This window comes from Salmo trutta, chromosome 7 (genome assembly GCF_901001165.1).
Source record: "Salmo trutta chromosome 7, fSalTru1.1, whole genome shotgun sequence".
NCBI classification, from domain to species: domain Eukaryota; kingdom Metazoa; phylum Chordata; class Actinopteri; order Salmoniformes; family Salmonidae; genus Salmo; species Salmo trutta.
In genome coordinates this window covers 22,243,627-22,260,093 of record NC_042963.1, presented here as the reverse complement: position 1 = coordinate 22,260,093, position 16,467 = coordinate 22,243,627, and the positions used below count along the sequence as shown (strand labels likewise).

General features: G+C 41.6%; 1 protein-coding gene across 1 annotated transcript in view; it reads left to right on the top strand.

Annotated features, from left to right (window-relative positions):
* Window positions 1–1,169: 1,169 nt before the first annotated feature.
* Window positions 1,170–16,467, top strand: part of dgkzb (diacylglycerol kinase, zeta b) — a 111,338-nt gene continuing 96,040 nt past the window's right edge. The window contains exon 1 of the mRNA XM_029758383.1: window positions 1,170–1,486. Within this exon, the coding sequence (XP_029614243.1) occupies window positions 1,422–1,486 (65 nt within the window). The 5' untranslated portion in view covers window positions 1,170–1,421. The remainder of the gene's footprint in view (window positions 1,487–16,467) is intronic.

Below are 16,467 nucleotides of genomic sequence, written 5' to 3'. Positions count from 1 at the left end.
ACAAACACTATTCAAAGGGCACATGGAAACTTGAATAACCTATACATGGTTGGTTAGATGAGAACTTGTAGAAGGCTTATACCTATATTTTGGAATGGCAGATATTGATTTCGGGAGGCTGCCATCATGGAAAACGGAAGAAACCACTTTTTTCTGTTAACTTCAGCGAATCATGACCTGCCATAGGGGATCAACAGTGACAAAGGTTGGCTGTTATTTAAAGGTGCTACACCAAGAATTTCTCTGAATTTCTCCGCTTTGTGGAAGCTAGGTGAATTGCAACAGCACTAGGCACATTCAAAACAAATCGTCCCCCGCATCACATTTTCCCATAACAAGGCTGAGAGTCGCGCTTGAGACTTTTCATTTTGGATCTTACGTTATTGAAAATATACTCCACAGCGATTTAGATGGTACAATGACTCCCTACACTGTTCAGTGCTTGTTTTATCACATAAACTGAAATTGAGCGAACAGTGTAGAATTTTAGCAACCTGGAAATTACAGAGCGATTTCTACATTTGTGACTGACCCGATTTCCACTAGATAACAAAGTCAAAACATCTTTCCCATTTTGACAACAGATGCAGCTCTGATGGGAGAAATCAGTAGGTGAATATCACAGCCAATCACAACATTTGTGGGTAATATTATGGACATTTTCTGAAATTACAATGCAGAAATACAAAAAAATCCTGTGTAGCACCTTTATTAAGTCATAGTTTGACTGTAAAATCAGTGTATTGGTTTGTGGGCAGCAACTTTTATAGAGACCATACCAAATTATCCTTGCCATTTGAGAAAGAACATTATAGCTAAATCCTGCGACCCCCCCAGCACCTAAAACAAAATCAACAGTACAAAACCAAAGCTATTGATCTGTTTTAAGCAATTTATTTTGTGTCATCGTATTGTAATTTCCCCCAATTCGATTTGGTCAAAAGTCAGTTTGTGTAATGTAGTAGGCCTATTACTGCCCATATCATGGAAAAGCTCCCCATAGTGACTGTGCAACAGCCCATTCCATCGACTTCCCTACTATGTTCGTTTTTTTTTATTTGTACAGATTCCCAAATGAATGTAACAACTAATGTTACTATTGGGGTACATTTACACTCTTTTTCAACTAATCATCTTTTCATGATGAACGGGTCCTCACATTTGGACGAGCTCCCTCTGCGGTTGATGTGTCTACGAGGGTGCGCGTGCCTCTTTGGGAATCGTATTTGCTTTGTTTTTCAAAGATGTGTCACTCCAGTCAGCCTCCACACACTGAACAGATGGCGACCACGAGGTTAGAAGAGATTATCGAAGCGGAGGATATTTTCCTGAACAACAAAAGCCAAATTAGTCTTTTATATCGGCCTACATAGAGTTTTGTGGGAAAGGCGTCCGGGAAAGTACGGAAGGGAGCTGTCAAAATGACAACGGAAAACCAGCTGGACGAGTTCATGCACCTCGCGCTAAGAAAACAGCTATCCTACAGGTAAATGGATATCGATAATAACAATTTAAATAGACTACTAACATTACCCGTGTCTTTCAGTCAACTTTGGTTGAGAGTGCTGTCCTCGGAGTCAGACTGCCGTAATCATGAATTCAAGTCTTTTAATTATGAATTGCTAAATACAGTATTTCCCACTGTATGATAATGTGAATGTTATATCCTTTATAACTCTTAAATACGTTTTGAATGAGATTATAGACTAGTTTTATAGACTAGTTTTAGGCTAGGCTACAATATAACAGTGCTTGTTGATAATTCTATGAACCATGCTTGTCAATAATGCCTGCTCCTTTGTCCAACCAACATGACCCACAAACAGAAGTAGCCTAACTTGGGTAGCTAGTAGACTAGTTGATTATAACAGAATTATTATAATTTTTTTTTCATTTATGTCCCAATTTTTTGTTGTTGAGGACAAAGCATGAAAGAGTCATGGTCCTTCACTCTTTCCAATTCACTTCCTGAAGAGGAGGGGTTATGAATATTTTCATTTTCTATTCATTTTTCTCAACACATGGACTGCAAGCAACAGCTGGATTTTGCACTGACTAAGGCTAAATGTAATTAGAGAGAGAGTTCTGGTATCATCATCACTTTGATCATCCATAAACAGGCACAAAGCGACCCGTATCATCTCCCCAGTGATATCCTGTTCTTGTTCACACATTAACCCAATTAGGAGGCATCTGTCTGGTTTTTTTCTTCAAAGCTGTCATCTGAGATACAAGCCTATATCCATCATATCCCACTTAGACAACAATACCCTTTGAAAGACCTACACAGGGCTCATTAAAAGATCCTAATGATATTAAAGCCACAATGCTCCTTTTAATAGGACTGTGACTCATCTACTTGTTTTTTTTTTGTGTTTCCAACAGTGTCTTGTGTCTATTGAAAAGAGGGACTGCATTTTCAGTGCTGCTGTGGCTTCTTAAATCTGATTATCAGACCTTTAAAGATTGTGTGTGTGTGTGTGTGTGTGTGTGTGTGGGTGTCATTTCAAGTGCTCCGCACTGCATTCATGATGCCATCTGTGTTTAACTTCCTGTGTTGGCGGGCCTGTGTGTTTGTGGAAGCAGGATGTCTGGCATACATGGTTCCAATCACACCTAAGCCCTATACTACGAATCAGGTTTGAGGTAACTTTGGTTATCCCGAGTTCAACTCGGGTTCAACTCGGGTTCAACTCGGGTTCAACTCGGGTTCAACTCGAGTTCAACTCGGGATAACCGGTACCACGAAAGTGGCTTACCTTTTGACCAGGTACATTTCTATGGCAACGAATCCTTTAGAAATAACCTGCTCCGGGGCAGGCTAACTAAGTGCTAACTCCATTTATTTTGAATGAAGTGTCTGAGCCGTGAGTTGAGGACCGATGAAATCAGATTCCCTCCGTCTCGCAAAGATTACATCATCATCCACTTCATTTGAGTAAGATGACTGAGAAACATTTGATTAATCAAATATTGTTTTTGTGTGTAATTTTTTTTGTAATGTTAAAATACCTACCACATTGCACATTTAGAAATGACAGAATGCATTTGAAACTTCACGCACAGTAAAACTTTTTTATGACAATACAGTTATTTTATCGATACTATTTCACACCATAGCCTGCTGAATTTGCAAGAATCCTTTTCTTTCAATTTGATTTTGGCACAAATGAAAATGTGGCACTGACTCGCCCATTGATGGCTGTTTCAGCATTGTCTCGATGAAGAGTTTGAACTAGCCACGTGCATCATGCACGAGCAGTTACAAGCCTGCTAGAGTTAGCGGCAGGCTGACAAGCAATATCCACCGTTGTAATATGGATAAAGCCTGAGCTAGCTAGCTTTAGAAAACCCTGAGCAGATCTAGCTTGCTTCGTAGTATACCACTCTAGGGTGCCATCTATACAATATTATACTACATTGGTTGAATGGTCTGTGGTCATGCTTTTTTAAAATGTAAATTGTAGATAGACTAACTGGCCAGAAACAGGTTTCCATTTTACATGACCACTGAAATGCAGCTCAAATGAGATGTTTATGAAGGACATGAACCTACATGTTGAGAAGTGTATGGGGAGTCTCAGGTTGTCATGCCAGATCTCCGAGAGGCTCTCTCACTCTCACTCTGTGTGAGTGTGCGAACAGTGACCAGGAGAGAACCGGGTTCACAGATATGTCTCCTGAGGTCCCCTCACATGTAATCATGTTTTCTGATAATCTAACTGAGTGTTAGGGTTATTCACTGGTAAGAAACCTGATGTCAACCTGATGTTTGCCCCGAGAAGCACCTGATGAACCATAACAAACAATGAAACTTTGTTTTGCTCCTGTGCCTTCAAGGCCTTTGAAATGACACAGAAGTAATTTGAGAGTCATTTCAGGTCATTTGGATAAGAGGTGGAATTATGTTGATCTACATGCATATCCCATGAATTGTAACGTAACTAGTACACTGTGAGTCAGAAGAGACTTTCTGTAGATGCACACCAACCATATTAGTTATTCACTGTTCTTCTATGGAGGCCTATCCCATATAGCTATTCAAAACTCAAAAGACAGGCACACTGAGTACAGTTACATGCACACAATAATATGATTATTTTGAATAGTCAGATTAAGATCTGGTTTATAGTCTGGTTAGACTGTAAACTCTCCGTCCAGACTCACATTAAGCATCTCCAATCCAAAATTAAATCTAGAATCGGCTTCCTATATCGCAACAAAGCATCCTTCACTCATGCTACCAAACATACCCTTGTAAAACTGACCATCCTACCGATCCTCGACTTCGGTGATGTCATCTATAAAATAGCCTCCAACACTCTACTCAACAAATTGGATGCAGTCTATCACAGTGCCATCCGTTTTGTCACCAAAGCCCCATACACTACCCACCACTGCGACCTGTACGCTCTCGTTGGTTGGCCCTCGCTTCATACTTGTCGCCAAACCCACTGGCTACAGGTTATCTACAAGTCTCTGCTAGGTAAAGCCCCGCCTTATCTCAGCTCACTGGTCACCATAGCAGCACCCACTCGTAGCACGCGCTCCAGCAGGTATATCTCACTGGTCACCCCCAAAGCCAATTCCTCCTTTGGTCGTCTTTCCTTCCAGTTCTCTGCTGCCAATGACTGGAACGAACTGCAAAAATCTCTGAAGCTGGAGACTCATATCTCCCTCACTAACTTTAAGCACCAGCTGTCAGAGCAGCTCACAGATCACTGCACCTGTACATAGCCCATCTGTAAACAGCCCATCTATCTACCTACCTCATTCCTATACTGTATTTATTTATTTATTTATCTTGCTCCTTTGCACCCCAGTATCTCTACTTGCACATTCATCTTCTGCACATCTACCATTCCAGTGTTTAATTGCTATATTATAATTACTTCGCTACCATGGCCTATTTATTGCCTTATCTTACCTCATTTGCACTCACTGTATATAGACTTTTTGTTTTATTTTGTTCTACTGTATTATTGACTGTATGTTTTGTTTATTCCATGTGTAACTCTGTATTGTATGTGTCGAATTGCTATGCTTTATCTTGGCCAGGTCGCAGTTGCAAATGAGAACTTGTTCTCAACTAGCCTACCTGGTTAAACAAAGGTTAATAAAAAATATATACTGCTCAAAAAAATAAAGGGAACACTTAAACACCACATCCTAGATCTGAATGAAAGAAATAATCTTATTAAATACTTTTTTCTTTACATAGTTGAATGTGCTGACAACAAAATCACACAAAAATAATCAATGGAAATCCAATTTATCAACCCATGGAGGTCTGGATTTGGAGTCACACTCAAAATTAAAGTGTAAAACCACTACAGGCTGATCCAACTTTGATGTAATGTCCTTAAAACAAGTCAAAATGAGGCTCAGTAGTGTGTGTGGCCTCCACGTGCCTGTATGACCTCCCTACAACGCCTGGGCATGCTCCTGATGAGGTGGCGGATGGTCTCCTGAGGGATCTCCTCCCAGACCTGGACTAAAGCATCCGCCAACTCCTGGACAGTCTGTGGTGCAACGTGGCATTGGTGGATGGAGCGAGACATGATGTCCCAGATGTGCTCAATTGGATTTAGGTCTGGGGAACGGGCGGGCCAGTCCATAGCATCAATGCCTTCCTCTTGCAGGAACTGCTGACACACTCCAGCCACATGAGGTCTAGCATTGTCTTGCATTAGGAGGAACCCAGGGCCAACCGCACCAGCATATGGTCTCACAAGGGGTCTGAGGATCTCATCTCGGTACCTAATGGCAGTCAGGCTACCTCTGGCGAGCACATGGAGGGCTGTGCGGCCCCCCAAAGAAATGCCACCCCACACCATGACTGACCCACCGCCAAACCGGTCATGCTGGAGGATGTTGCAGGCAGCAGAATGTTCTCCACGGCGTCTCCAGACTCTGTCACGTCTGTCACATGTGCTCAGTGTGAACCTGCTTTCATCTGTGAAGAGCACAGGGCGCCAGTGGCGAATTTGCCAATCTTGGTGTTCTCTGGCAAATGCCAAACGTCCTGCACGGTGTTGGGCTGTAAGCACAACCCCCACCTGTGAACGTCGGGCCCTCATACCACCCTCATGGAGTCTATTTCTGACCGTTTGAGCAGACACATGCACATTTGTGGCCTGCTGGAGGTCATTTTGCAGGGCTCTGGCAGTGCGTCTCCTGCTCCTCCTTGCACAAAGGCGGAGGTAGCGGTCCTGCTGCTGGGTTGTTGCCCTCCTACAGCCTCCTCCACGTCTCCTGATGTACTGGCCTGTCTCCTGGTAGTGCCTCCATGCTCTGGACACTACGCTGACAGACACAGCAAACCTTCTTGCCACAGCTCGCATTGATGTGCCATCCTGGATGAGCTGCACTACCTGAGCCACTTGTGTGGGTTGTAGACTCCGTCTCATGCTACCACTAGAGTGAAAGCACCGCCAGCATTCAAAAGTGACCAAAACATCAGCTAGGAACTGAGAAGTGGTCTGTGGTCACCACCTGCAGAACCACTGCTTTATTGGGGGTGTCTTGCTAATTGCCTATAATTTCCACCTGTTGTCTATTCCATTTGCACAACAGCATGTGAAATTTATTGTCAATCAGTGTTGCTTCCTAAGTGGACAGTTTGATTTCACAGAAGTGTGATTGACTTGGAGTTACATTGTGTTGTTTAAGTGTTCCCTTTATTTTTTTGAGCAGTGTATATCATGGTCACATGGCATATGAACTAACAGGTTATATAGCAAACAAAGCAATTATCACAACACATAGTTGCAATATGGCTTTTTTTATGGCTTGGCTTAACCAGTCTCCGCTACTGATTTTCTGCCAAGTCTTTTCGAATCATTAGGACACCCCTTAAATCAGAGTCACAGCTGTGTATTTGCTAGCAGGCGCAGCGCAAGCTTCCTTTTGCGGGAGTGAAGTGAAATAGTTTTCACATACAAACTTTATATGTCTGAACTTCCCAATAATATCATGGTCGCTCGCTGTGGTAGAACTTGAATTTTGATTGGTGATTTTCTGCCCCATCAGGTAGCCTGATTTCAGATGTGTCCATGTAAACAAGATTATTAGGGAAATCGTTCTTCCTACAAAGCATGCAAACTTTCAAATCTAACTTATCTTTTTTTACATTTATTTTATTTCACCTTTATTTAACTAGGCAAGAATAAATTCAACCACACCTTTGCTTCATCACAAAACTGGTGAGCAACCTCTTTATGGTGAAGCCCACAAAGCATATTGCATGTAACAAACAGTTACATGACCTACAGCATTTTTCGGACTACCAAGCAACTATTGATTTAGAACCACGGCGAGTTACTGCAAGCCGCAAAGAAAACAGGAGCTGCCTCCACTATTCCAGCACCATTTTAACTTCAACATTTCAAGTCATCAAATCACCTATGCTTAGTCTAATACAGTGACAACTAAAAGATACCAAAAACAATTTATTCCAATCAACGTAAGCTAAATGTGATGGTGCTGTCCATGGTTCTGATTTGTGTGTGTTTGCGCAAGTAGAAAAACATGTTGCCTCACCCTACTTGTAGAGAAATGCCAATGCCATTCTGACTCTGTCATACAGTACACGCTTTTATTTTTTGTTGTACTAGGCTACCTGGCTAAAATGCTTGTTCGCTAGCCTAACTTCCTTTCATGGGCAACGTTAGCTAGTTAACATTAGCCTTCTACATCTAGCTACATATTGAACTTCTTCCTCTCAGTCCAGGGGCACAATGTATTTTATGGTTGGATCAGAATCGCCACTATAATCATTGGCCAGTAAGGAGAATTAAGTAAAATCCCTATCTCCATCCATGGCTAATTTAGGAAAGTGACCATTTTTTGCTATCTAGCTAGTAGAGGTCGACCGATTTATGATTTTTCAACGCCGATACCAATACCGATTGATTGGAGGACCAAAAAAACCCACTACCGATTAATCGGCAGATTTTTTATTTTTTTTATATAATAAATTTAAAAAATATATATATATTTAAAAAAATAGGACCAACAAATTGACAGCTGTGCCATATTCTGTGCATTTGGAAAGTATTCAGACTAGAGGTCGACCGATTATGATTTTTCAACGCCGGTACCGATTATTGGAGGACCAAAAAAGCCGATGCCGATTAATCGGCCGATTATTTTTTGTAATAATGACAATTACAACAATACTGAATGAACACTTATTTTAACTTAATATAATACATCAATAAAATCAATTTAGCCTCAAATAAATAATGAAACATGTTCAATTTGGTTTAAATAATGCAAAACAAAGTGTTGGAGAAGAAAGTAAAAGTGCAATATGTGCCATGTAAGAAAGCTAACGTTTAAGTGCCTTGCTCAGAACTTGGGAACATATGAAAGCTGGTGGTTCCTTTTAACGAGTCTTCAATATTCCCAGGTAAGAAGTTTTAGTTTGTAGTTATTATAGGAATTATAGGACTATTTCTCTCTATACGATTTGTATTTCATATACCTTTGACGATTGGATGTTCTTATAGGCACTTTAGTATTGCCAGTGTAACAGTATAGCTTCCGTCCCTCTCCTCGCTCCTACCTGGGCTCGAACCAGGAACACATCGACAACAACAGCCACCCTCGAAGCAGCGTTACCCATGCAGAGCAACGGGAACAACTACTCCAAGTCTCTATTAGCGCGCACCCGGCTAACTAGCTAGCCATTTCACATCGGTTACACCAGCCTAATCCTGGTAGTTGATAGGCTTGAAGGGGTGGGTATAATTTGTGGAACGTTCCAACAGGAATCTGTTCCAAAAAACGTAAAGTAAAAGGTTGCCAACCAACAACGCATACAAAGTAGCGACGCATACAAACCTAGCTAACTAGCTGCCGAATAGGCATCAACTCACCACGTAGCTTATTCTTAATGTTTGTCCATAGGCAACCAGAGTGAGGACAGACATTTTTCGGAATAAACGTGATGAGTGAAAAACACAATGAAATAGACCACTTCCTACCCGGTATCTTATTCTGCCGCTATACAACTTTGTATGCATTGTTTTTTGGCAACCTTGTTATTTACAAAGTTTTTGGAATAGATTCCTGTTGGAACGTTCCACAAATTATACCCACCTGGCTTGAAATCATAAACAGCTTGAAGCACAGCGAAGAGCTCCTGGCAAAACGCACGAAAGTGCTGTTTGAATGAATGCTTACGAGCCTGCTGCTGCCTACCACCGCTCAGTCAGACTGCTCTATCAAATATCAAATCTTAGACTTAATTATAACATAATAACACACAGAAATACGAGCCTTAGGTCATTAATATGGTCGAATCCAGAAACTATAATCTCGAAAACAAAAGTTTTTTTCTTTCAGTGAAATACGGAACCGTTCCGTATTTTATCTACCAGGTGTCATCCCTAAGTCTAAATATTCCTGTTACATTGCACAACCTTCAATGTTATGTCATAATTACATAAAATTCTGGCAAATTAGTTTGCAACGAGCCAGGCGGCCCAAACTGTTGCATATAACCTGACTGCGTGCAATGAACGCAAGATAAGTGACACAATTTCATATTAGCAGGCAATATTAACTAAATATGCAGGTTTAAAAAATATATACTTGTGTATTGGTTTTAAAGAAAGGCATAGATGTTTATGGTTAGGTACATTGGTGCAACGACAGTGCTTTTTTCGCAAATGCGCTTGTTAAAACAACACCCGTTTGTCGAAGTAGGCTGTGATTAAATGACAAATTAACAGGCACCGCATCGATTATATGCAACGCAGGACACGTTAGATAAACTAGTAATATCATCAACCATGTGTAGTTAAATAGTGATTATGTTAAGAGTGCAATGTAAGGCAGGTAGTTAGAGCGTTGGACTAGTAACCGGAAGGATGCAAAAACAAATCCCTGAATCCCCCTGAACAAGGCAGTTAACCCCCGTTCCTAGGCCGTCATTGAAAATAAGAATGTGTTCTTAATCTGACTTGCCTAGTTAAATAAAGGTGTAAAAAAAATTAATAATAATTTTTTAAAAATCGGTAAATCGGCGGCCAAAAATACCGATTACCGATTCCAATTAATCGGTCGACCTCTACTGGCTAGCTAGCCACCAGAGGACAACAACAAAACGAGATGCAACAATTCAAGTTGTTTCTATCGATTTAAGTATTTCTCTGTGATAGGAGTGAAGCCAAATCCAAACTGGCTTCCGTTAACACCTTTTTTTGTTGGGTGTGTTGGGACCATTCACAGTTGAGCTCACTCAGTTTAGCTCAATGCCGATTGGCTATTTTTCTATCCTTTTTCAATCAAGGGAGGCCAAATGCTCGCTGGCTTCCCTTGCATTCAATGCAACGGGTGGCAACAATATGACAAGACTGCATCAGATAGATGGCCTGCACATACAGAGACAGAGGGGCGCTGATTCGCCTGCTCGGAGGCTACATTCAGCCTCTTGCGAACTGAAGGAAAATTACGAAAACACAGCGGAAAAAATTGGGGGAAGCCTGGCTTCCCTTGGCATCCATGAATACACGCCACTGCAGAAAACCAGGTGTTGTAATGGTGTGTGTCTTTTGTAGCTCAGTTGGTAGAGCACGACGCTTGTAACACTAAGGTAGTGGGTTTGATTCTTGGGACCACCCATTTGTAAAATGTATGCGCGCATGACTAAGTCGCTTTGGATAAAAGTGTCTGCTAAATGGCATATACAGTGGGGGAAAAAAGTATTTGATCCCCTGCTGATTTTGTACGTTTGCCCACTGACAAAGAAAGGATCAGTCTATAATTTTAATGGTAGGTTTATTTGAACAGTGAGAGACATAACAACAAAAATATTCAGAAAAACGCATGTCAAAAATGTTATAAATTGATTTGCATTTTAATGAGGGAAATAACTATTTGACCCCCACTCAATCAGAAAGATGTCTGGCTCCCAGGTGTCTTTTATACAGGTAACGAGCTGACATTAGGAGCACACTCTTAAAGGGAGTGCTCCTAACCGCAGCTTGTTACCTGTAAAAAAGACACCTGTCCACAGAAGCAATCAATCAATCAGATTCCAAACTCTCCACCATGGCCAAGACCAAAGAGCTCTCCAAGGATGTCAGGGACAAGATTGTAGACCTACACAAGGCTGGAATGGGCTACAAGACCATCGCCAAGCAGCTTGGTGAGAAGGTGACAACATTTGGTGCGATTATTCGCAAATGGAAGAAACACAAAAGAACTGCCAATATACCTCGGACTGGGGCTACATGCAAGATCTCACCTTGTGGCGTTGCAATGATCATGAGAACGGTGAGGAATCAGCCCAGAACTACACGGGAGGATCTTGTCAATGATCTCAAGGCAGCTGGGACCATAGTCACCAAGAAAACAATTGGTAACACACTACGCCGTGAAGGACTGAAATCCTGCAGCGCCCGCAAGGTCCCCCTGCTCAAGAATACATATACATGCCCGTCTGAAGTTTGCCAATGAACATCTGAATGACACAGAGGACAACTGGTGAAAGTGTTGTGGTCAGATGAGACCAAAATGGAGCTCTTTGACATCAACTCAACTCGCCATGTTTGGAGGAGGAGGAATGCTGCCTATGACCCCAAGAACACCATCTCCACCGTCAAACATGGAGGTGGAAAAATTATGCTTTGGGGGTGTTTTTCTGCTAAGGGGACAGGACAACTTCACCGCATCAAAGGGACGATGGACGGGGCCATGTACCGTCAAATCTTGGGTGAGAACCTCCTTCCCTCAGCCAGGGCATTGAAAATGGGTCGTGGATGGGTATTCCAGCATGACAATGACCCAAAACACACAGCGAAGGCAACAAAGGAGAGGCTCAAGAAGAAGCACATTAAGTGCTGGAGTGGCCTGGCCAGTCTCCAGACCTTAATCCCATAGAAAATCTGTGGAGGGAGCTGAAGGTTCGAGTTGCCAAACGTCAGCCTCGAAACCTTAATGACTTGGAGAAGATCTGCAAAGAGGAGTGGGACAAAATCCCTCCTGAGATGTGTGCAAACTTGGTGGCCAACTACAAGAAACGTCTGACCTCTGATTGCCAACAAGGGTTTTGCCACCAAGTACTAAGTCATGTTTTGCAGAGGGGTCAAATACTTATTTCCCTTATTAAAATGCAAATCATTTTATAACATTTTTGACATGCGTTTTTCTGGATTTTTTTTGTTTTTATTCTGTCTCTCACTGTTCAAATAAACCTACTATTAAAATTATAGACTGATAATCTATTTGTCAGTGGGCAAACGTACAAAATCAGCAAGGGATCAAATACTTTTCCCCCCCACTGTATTTGTAAACTCAGCAAAAAAAAGAAACGTCCCTTTTTCAGGACCCTGTCTTTCAAAGATAATTCTTAAAAATCCAAATAACTTTACAGATCTTCATTGTAAAGGGTTTAAACACTGTTTCCCATGCTTGTTCAATGAACCATAAACAATTAATGAACATGCACCAGTGGAACGGTCGTTAAGACACTTACAGCTTACAGACGGTAGGCAATTAAGATCACAGTTATGAAAACTTAAGACACTAAAGCGGCCTTTCTACTGACTCTGAAAAACACAAAAATAAAGATGCCCAGGGTCTCTGCTCATCTGCGTGAACGTGCCTTGGGCATGCTGCAAGGAGGCATGAGGATTGCAGATGTAGCCAGGGCAATAAATTGCAATGTCCGTACTGTGAGACGCCTAAGACGGCGCTACAGGGAGACAGGACGGACAGCTGATCGTCCTCGCAGTGGCAGACCACGTGTAACAACACCTGCACAGGATCGGTACATCCGAACATCACACCTGCGGGACAGGTACAGGATGGCATCAACAACTGCCCGAGTTACACCAGGAAGGCACAATCCCTCCATCAGTGCTCAGACTGTCTGCAATACTCTGAGAGAGGCTGGACTGAGGGCTTGTAGGCCTGTTGTAAGGCAGGTCCTCACCAGACATCACCGGCAACAACGTTGCCTATGGGCACAAACCCACCGTCGCTGGACCAGACAGGACTGGCAAAAAGTGCTCTTCACTGATGAGTTTCGGTTTTGTCTCACCAGGGGTGATGGTCGGATTCGCGTTTATTGTCGAAGGAATGAGCGTTACACCGAGGCCTGTACTCTGGAGCAATATTGATGTGGAGGGTCCGTCATGGTCTGGGGCGGTGTGGCACAGCATTAACGGACTGAGCTTGTTGTCATTGCAGGCAATCTCAACGCTGTGCGTTACAGGGAAGACATCCTCCTCCCTCATGTGGTACCCTTCCCTGAGGCTCATCCTGACATGACCCTCCAGCATGACAATGCCACCAGCCATACTGCTCGTTCTGTGCATGATTTCCTGCAAGACAGGAATGTCAGTGTTCTGCCATGGCCAGCGAAGAGCCCAGATCTCAATCCCATTGAGCACGTCTGGGACCTGTTGGATTGGAGGATGAGGGCTAGCGCCATTTGCCCCCAGAAATGTCTGGGAACTTGCAGGTGCCTTGGTGGAAGAGTGGGATAACATCTCTCAGCAAGAACTGGCAAATCTGGTGCAGTCCATAGGGAGGAGATGCACTGCAGTACTTTACAGCTGGTGGCCATACCAGATACTGACTGTTACTTTTGATTTTGACCCTCCCCCTTTGTTCAGGGACACATTATTCCATTTATGTTAGTCACATGTCTGTGGAATTTGTTCAGTTTATGTCTCAGTTGTTGAATCTTGTTATGTTCATACAAATATTTACACATGTTAAGTTTGCTGAAAATAAACGCAGTTGAGTGAGAGGACGTTTCTTTTTTTGGTACTGTATATAAACTGAGCAGTCAAAAGTTTCAACTCACCTACTTATTCCAGTGTTTTTCTTCATTTTACAGTTTTCTACATTGTAGAGTAATAGTAAAGACATCAACACTATGAAATAACACATGGAATCATGTGGTAACCAAAAAAGTGTTAAACAAATCAAAATATATTTTATATTTGAGATTCTTCAAAGTTGCCACCCTTTGCCTTGATGACAGCTTTGCACACTCTTGGCATTCTCTCAACCAGCTTCATAAGGTAGTCACCTGGAATGCATTTCAATTAATAGGTGTGCCTTGTTAATTTAATATTTAATTGTGGAATTTCTTTCCTTCTTAATGCGTTTGAGCCAATCAATTGTGTGACAAGGTAGGGGTGGTGTACAGAAGATAGACGTATTTGGTAAAAGACCAAGTCCATATTATGATTAGAACAGCTCAAATAAGCAAAGAGAAACGACCGTCCATCATTACTTGAAGACATGATGGTAGGTCAATCCGGAAAATGTCAAGAACTTTGAATGTTTCTTCAAGTGCAGTCGCAAAAACCATCAAGGGCTATGATGAAACTGGAGGAGGTGTGATGGTGTGGGGGTGCTTTGCTGATGACACTGTCTGTGATTTATTTAGAATTCAAGGCACACAGCATTCTGCAGTGATACACCATTCCATCTGGTTCACCATCCCATCTGATACACCATCCCATCTGATACACCATCCCATCTGGTCTCTCTCTCTCTCTCACTCACTCACTCACTCACTCACTCACTCACTCACTCACTCACTCTCACACTAAACAAGCGCTTTTGTTGTTGCTTGGCCAGGAGAGACTTGCATTCAGTCTGTATGGTCAATGCAGTACATGCAATAATGTTGATGACAATGATGTTGTTTCCACTTTACTTCTTAATATAAATCCACAAGTGTTCTATAATTACATGATTCGTTTGTGTTTCTTACATCTGTAAACAGCTAGTTTGTCTTTTCTTTGCAAGTTGAACTAAATCGTGTTGGCTGGCTAGCTAGCTAATAAATGTACTGAGTCAGAGCAAACATAGCTAGCTAATACAGCCTGCTACCAGTTCTGCTATAGCACTAAATCAGCATGTTGTTTGTGCAACAGTATTTTCTTAAATCAAAGAGGAATAGGCGAAGCATGAATATGTTGGCTACATGAAGAAACATTTTAATGTAGCAAAGATTATAGGGTTCCCTAAGAAACACTGAACATCATCCTAGCCTGTTACAATAACTCCTCCCTGTTTTTTTTCATTTGTTGTCATGTCAAACAACACAGTATTCAAAGTGCCCACTATTATATTCTAACTACAGAATTAGAGTAAACATTATATTTCCATGATTCCAACAGTTCACCCAAGTGTTTTAATCTAAATTGCAAGTCAAATCGCAATTGCAAAATTTGGTTAAAAATAAGGCAATTTTTTTGCACATATCATGCAGCCCTACATGGCAGTGTGGATTGATCTCAAATGAGTGCAGGAAATTATTTTAGGTTGAAGTTGAATTGAACAGTATAAAACAATCAGAATGGAGAAAGACCCATTGAAATCACTTAGAATGGATGTGTTACCACTGTATGGTCACGCACTACTCATAAAGCAAATTTAGAATTTGTATTATTCAAATACATAAAATACCATCATACCGTTAAACATTTGAAAAATACCATGATAAGATATTTTGGCCATGTCGCTCAGGACTAATATATACAGTTTATATATATATATATATACTTTGATTATGACCTTAGGCCAATTTAAGATAAGCAGAGTAAGGTGTTTACATGACTAATGTCATACACAACTTACTGCCATGATCAGTTTAATATATAATTATTAATGTGCATGTAAACATACTCACTGACTGACAGAATGGAGAACGGCAGTACAGTGGTTGCTTGACTGAACTTTGAACACCAAGCCCCAAAAGGAATTCCTACTGCAGGCAGCTAGCTCAGTAACATCCGACCTGCATCCCAAATAGCACCCTATTCCCTATTGAGTGCACTACTTTGACCAGGGGCGTCTTAATTGAATCTGGCAGCCCTGTTGCACGTCACCTGAGCAGTGGTTCGAGTGAATCAGTCAGAGGTGGTGTGTTCGTTTGTGGAGAGAGGGTGGGCACTGGGCAGGACACCTGGGCTGGCACATCAAACCATTGCCTTTAAATTACTTTAATTCATCAGAGGGACAGACAGAGAGTAGCCCGGTGTCCAGCAGAGATAATCCTCAAAGGGGGGGTTCTGATTCAGACATTAAAGGGAATGATGCATAAAAGGAAATGAGCTCATCCATGATGCTCCCTGGGTGGCAGATGCCATGCCGAGTTGTTGCATTCAAGTATCACATTTTGATTACTTACTTACCATAAGCTGTTAAATAACATGGTCATTACAATGAAGTATTGGCTGTCATCATTTTACCTTATGGTTGCATTGAGTTTAGATTAGCCTATATCATATTCTGGTAGACACTAGCTGACTAGCTGTGTCACTACAATACCTGCGTTCAAATACATGCATATTTGAATTTCAAATACTTATTTTCTGTGTATGACTTTTCAAATATTGTGGCAGAATCAACTTATTCTATATGAAGTACTTGAAATTATTTTCTAATAATTTCTATAAATATTTAAAACGACTCGTTTCCAAATACACT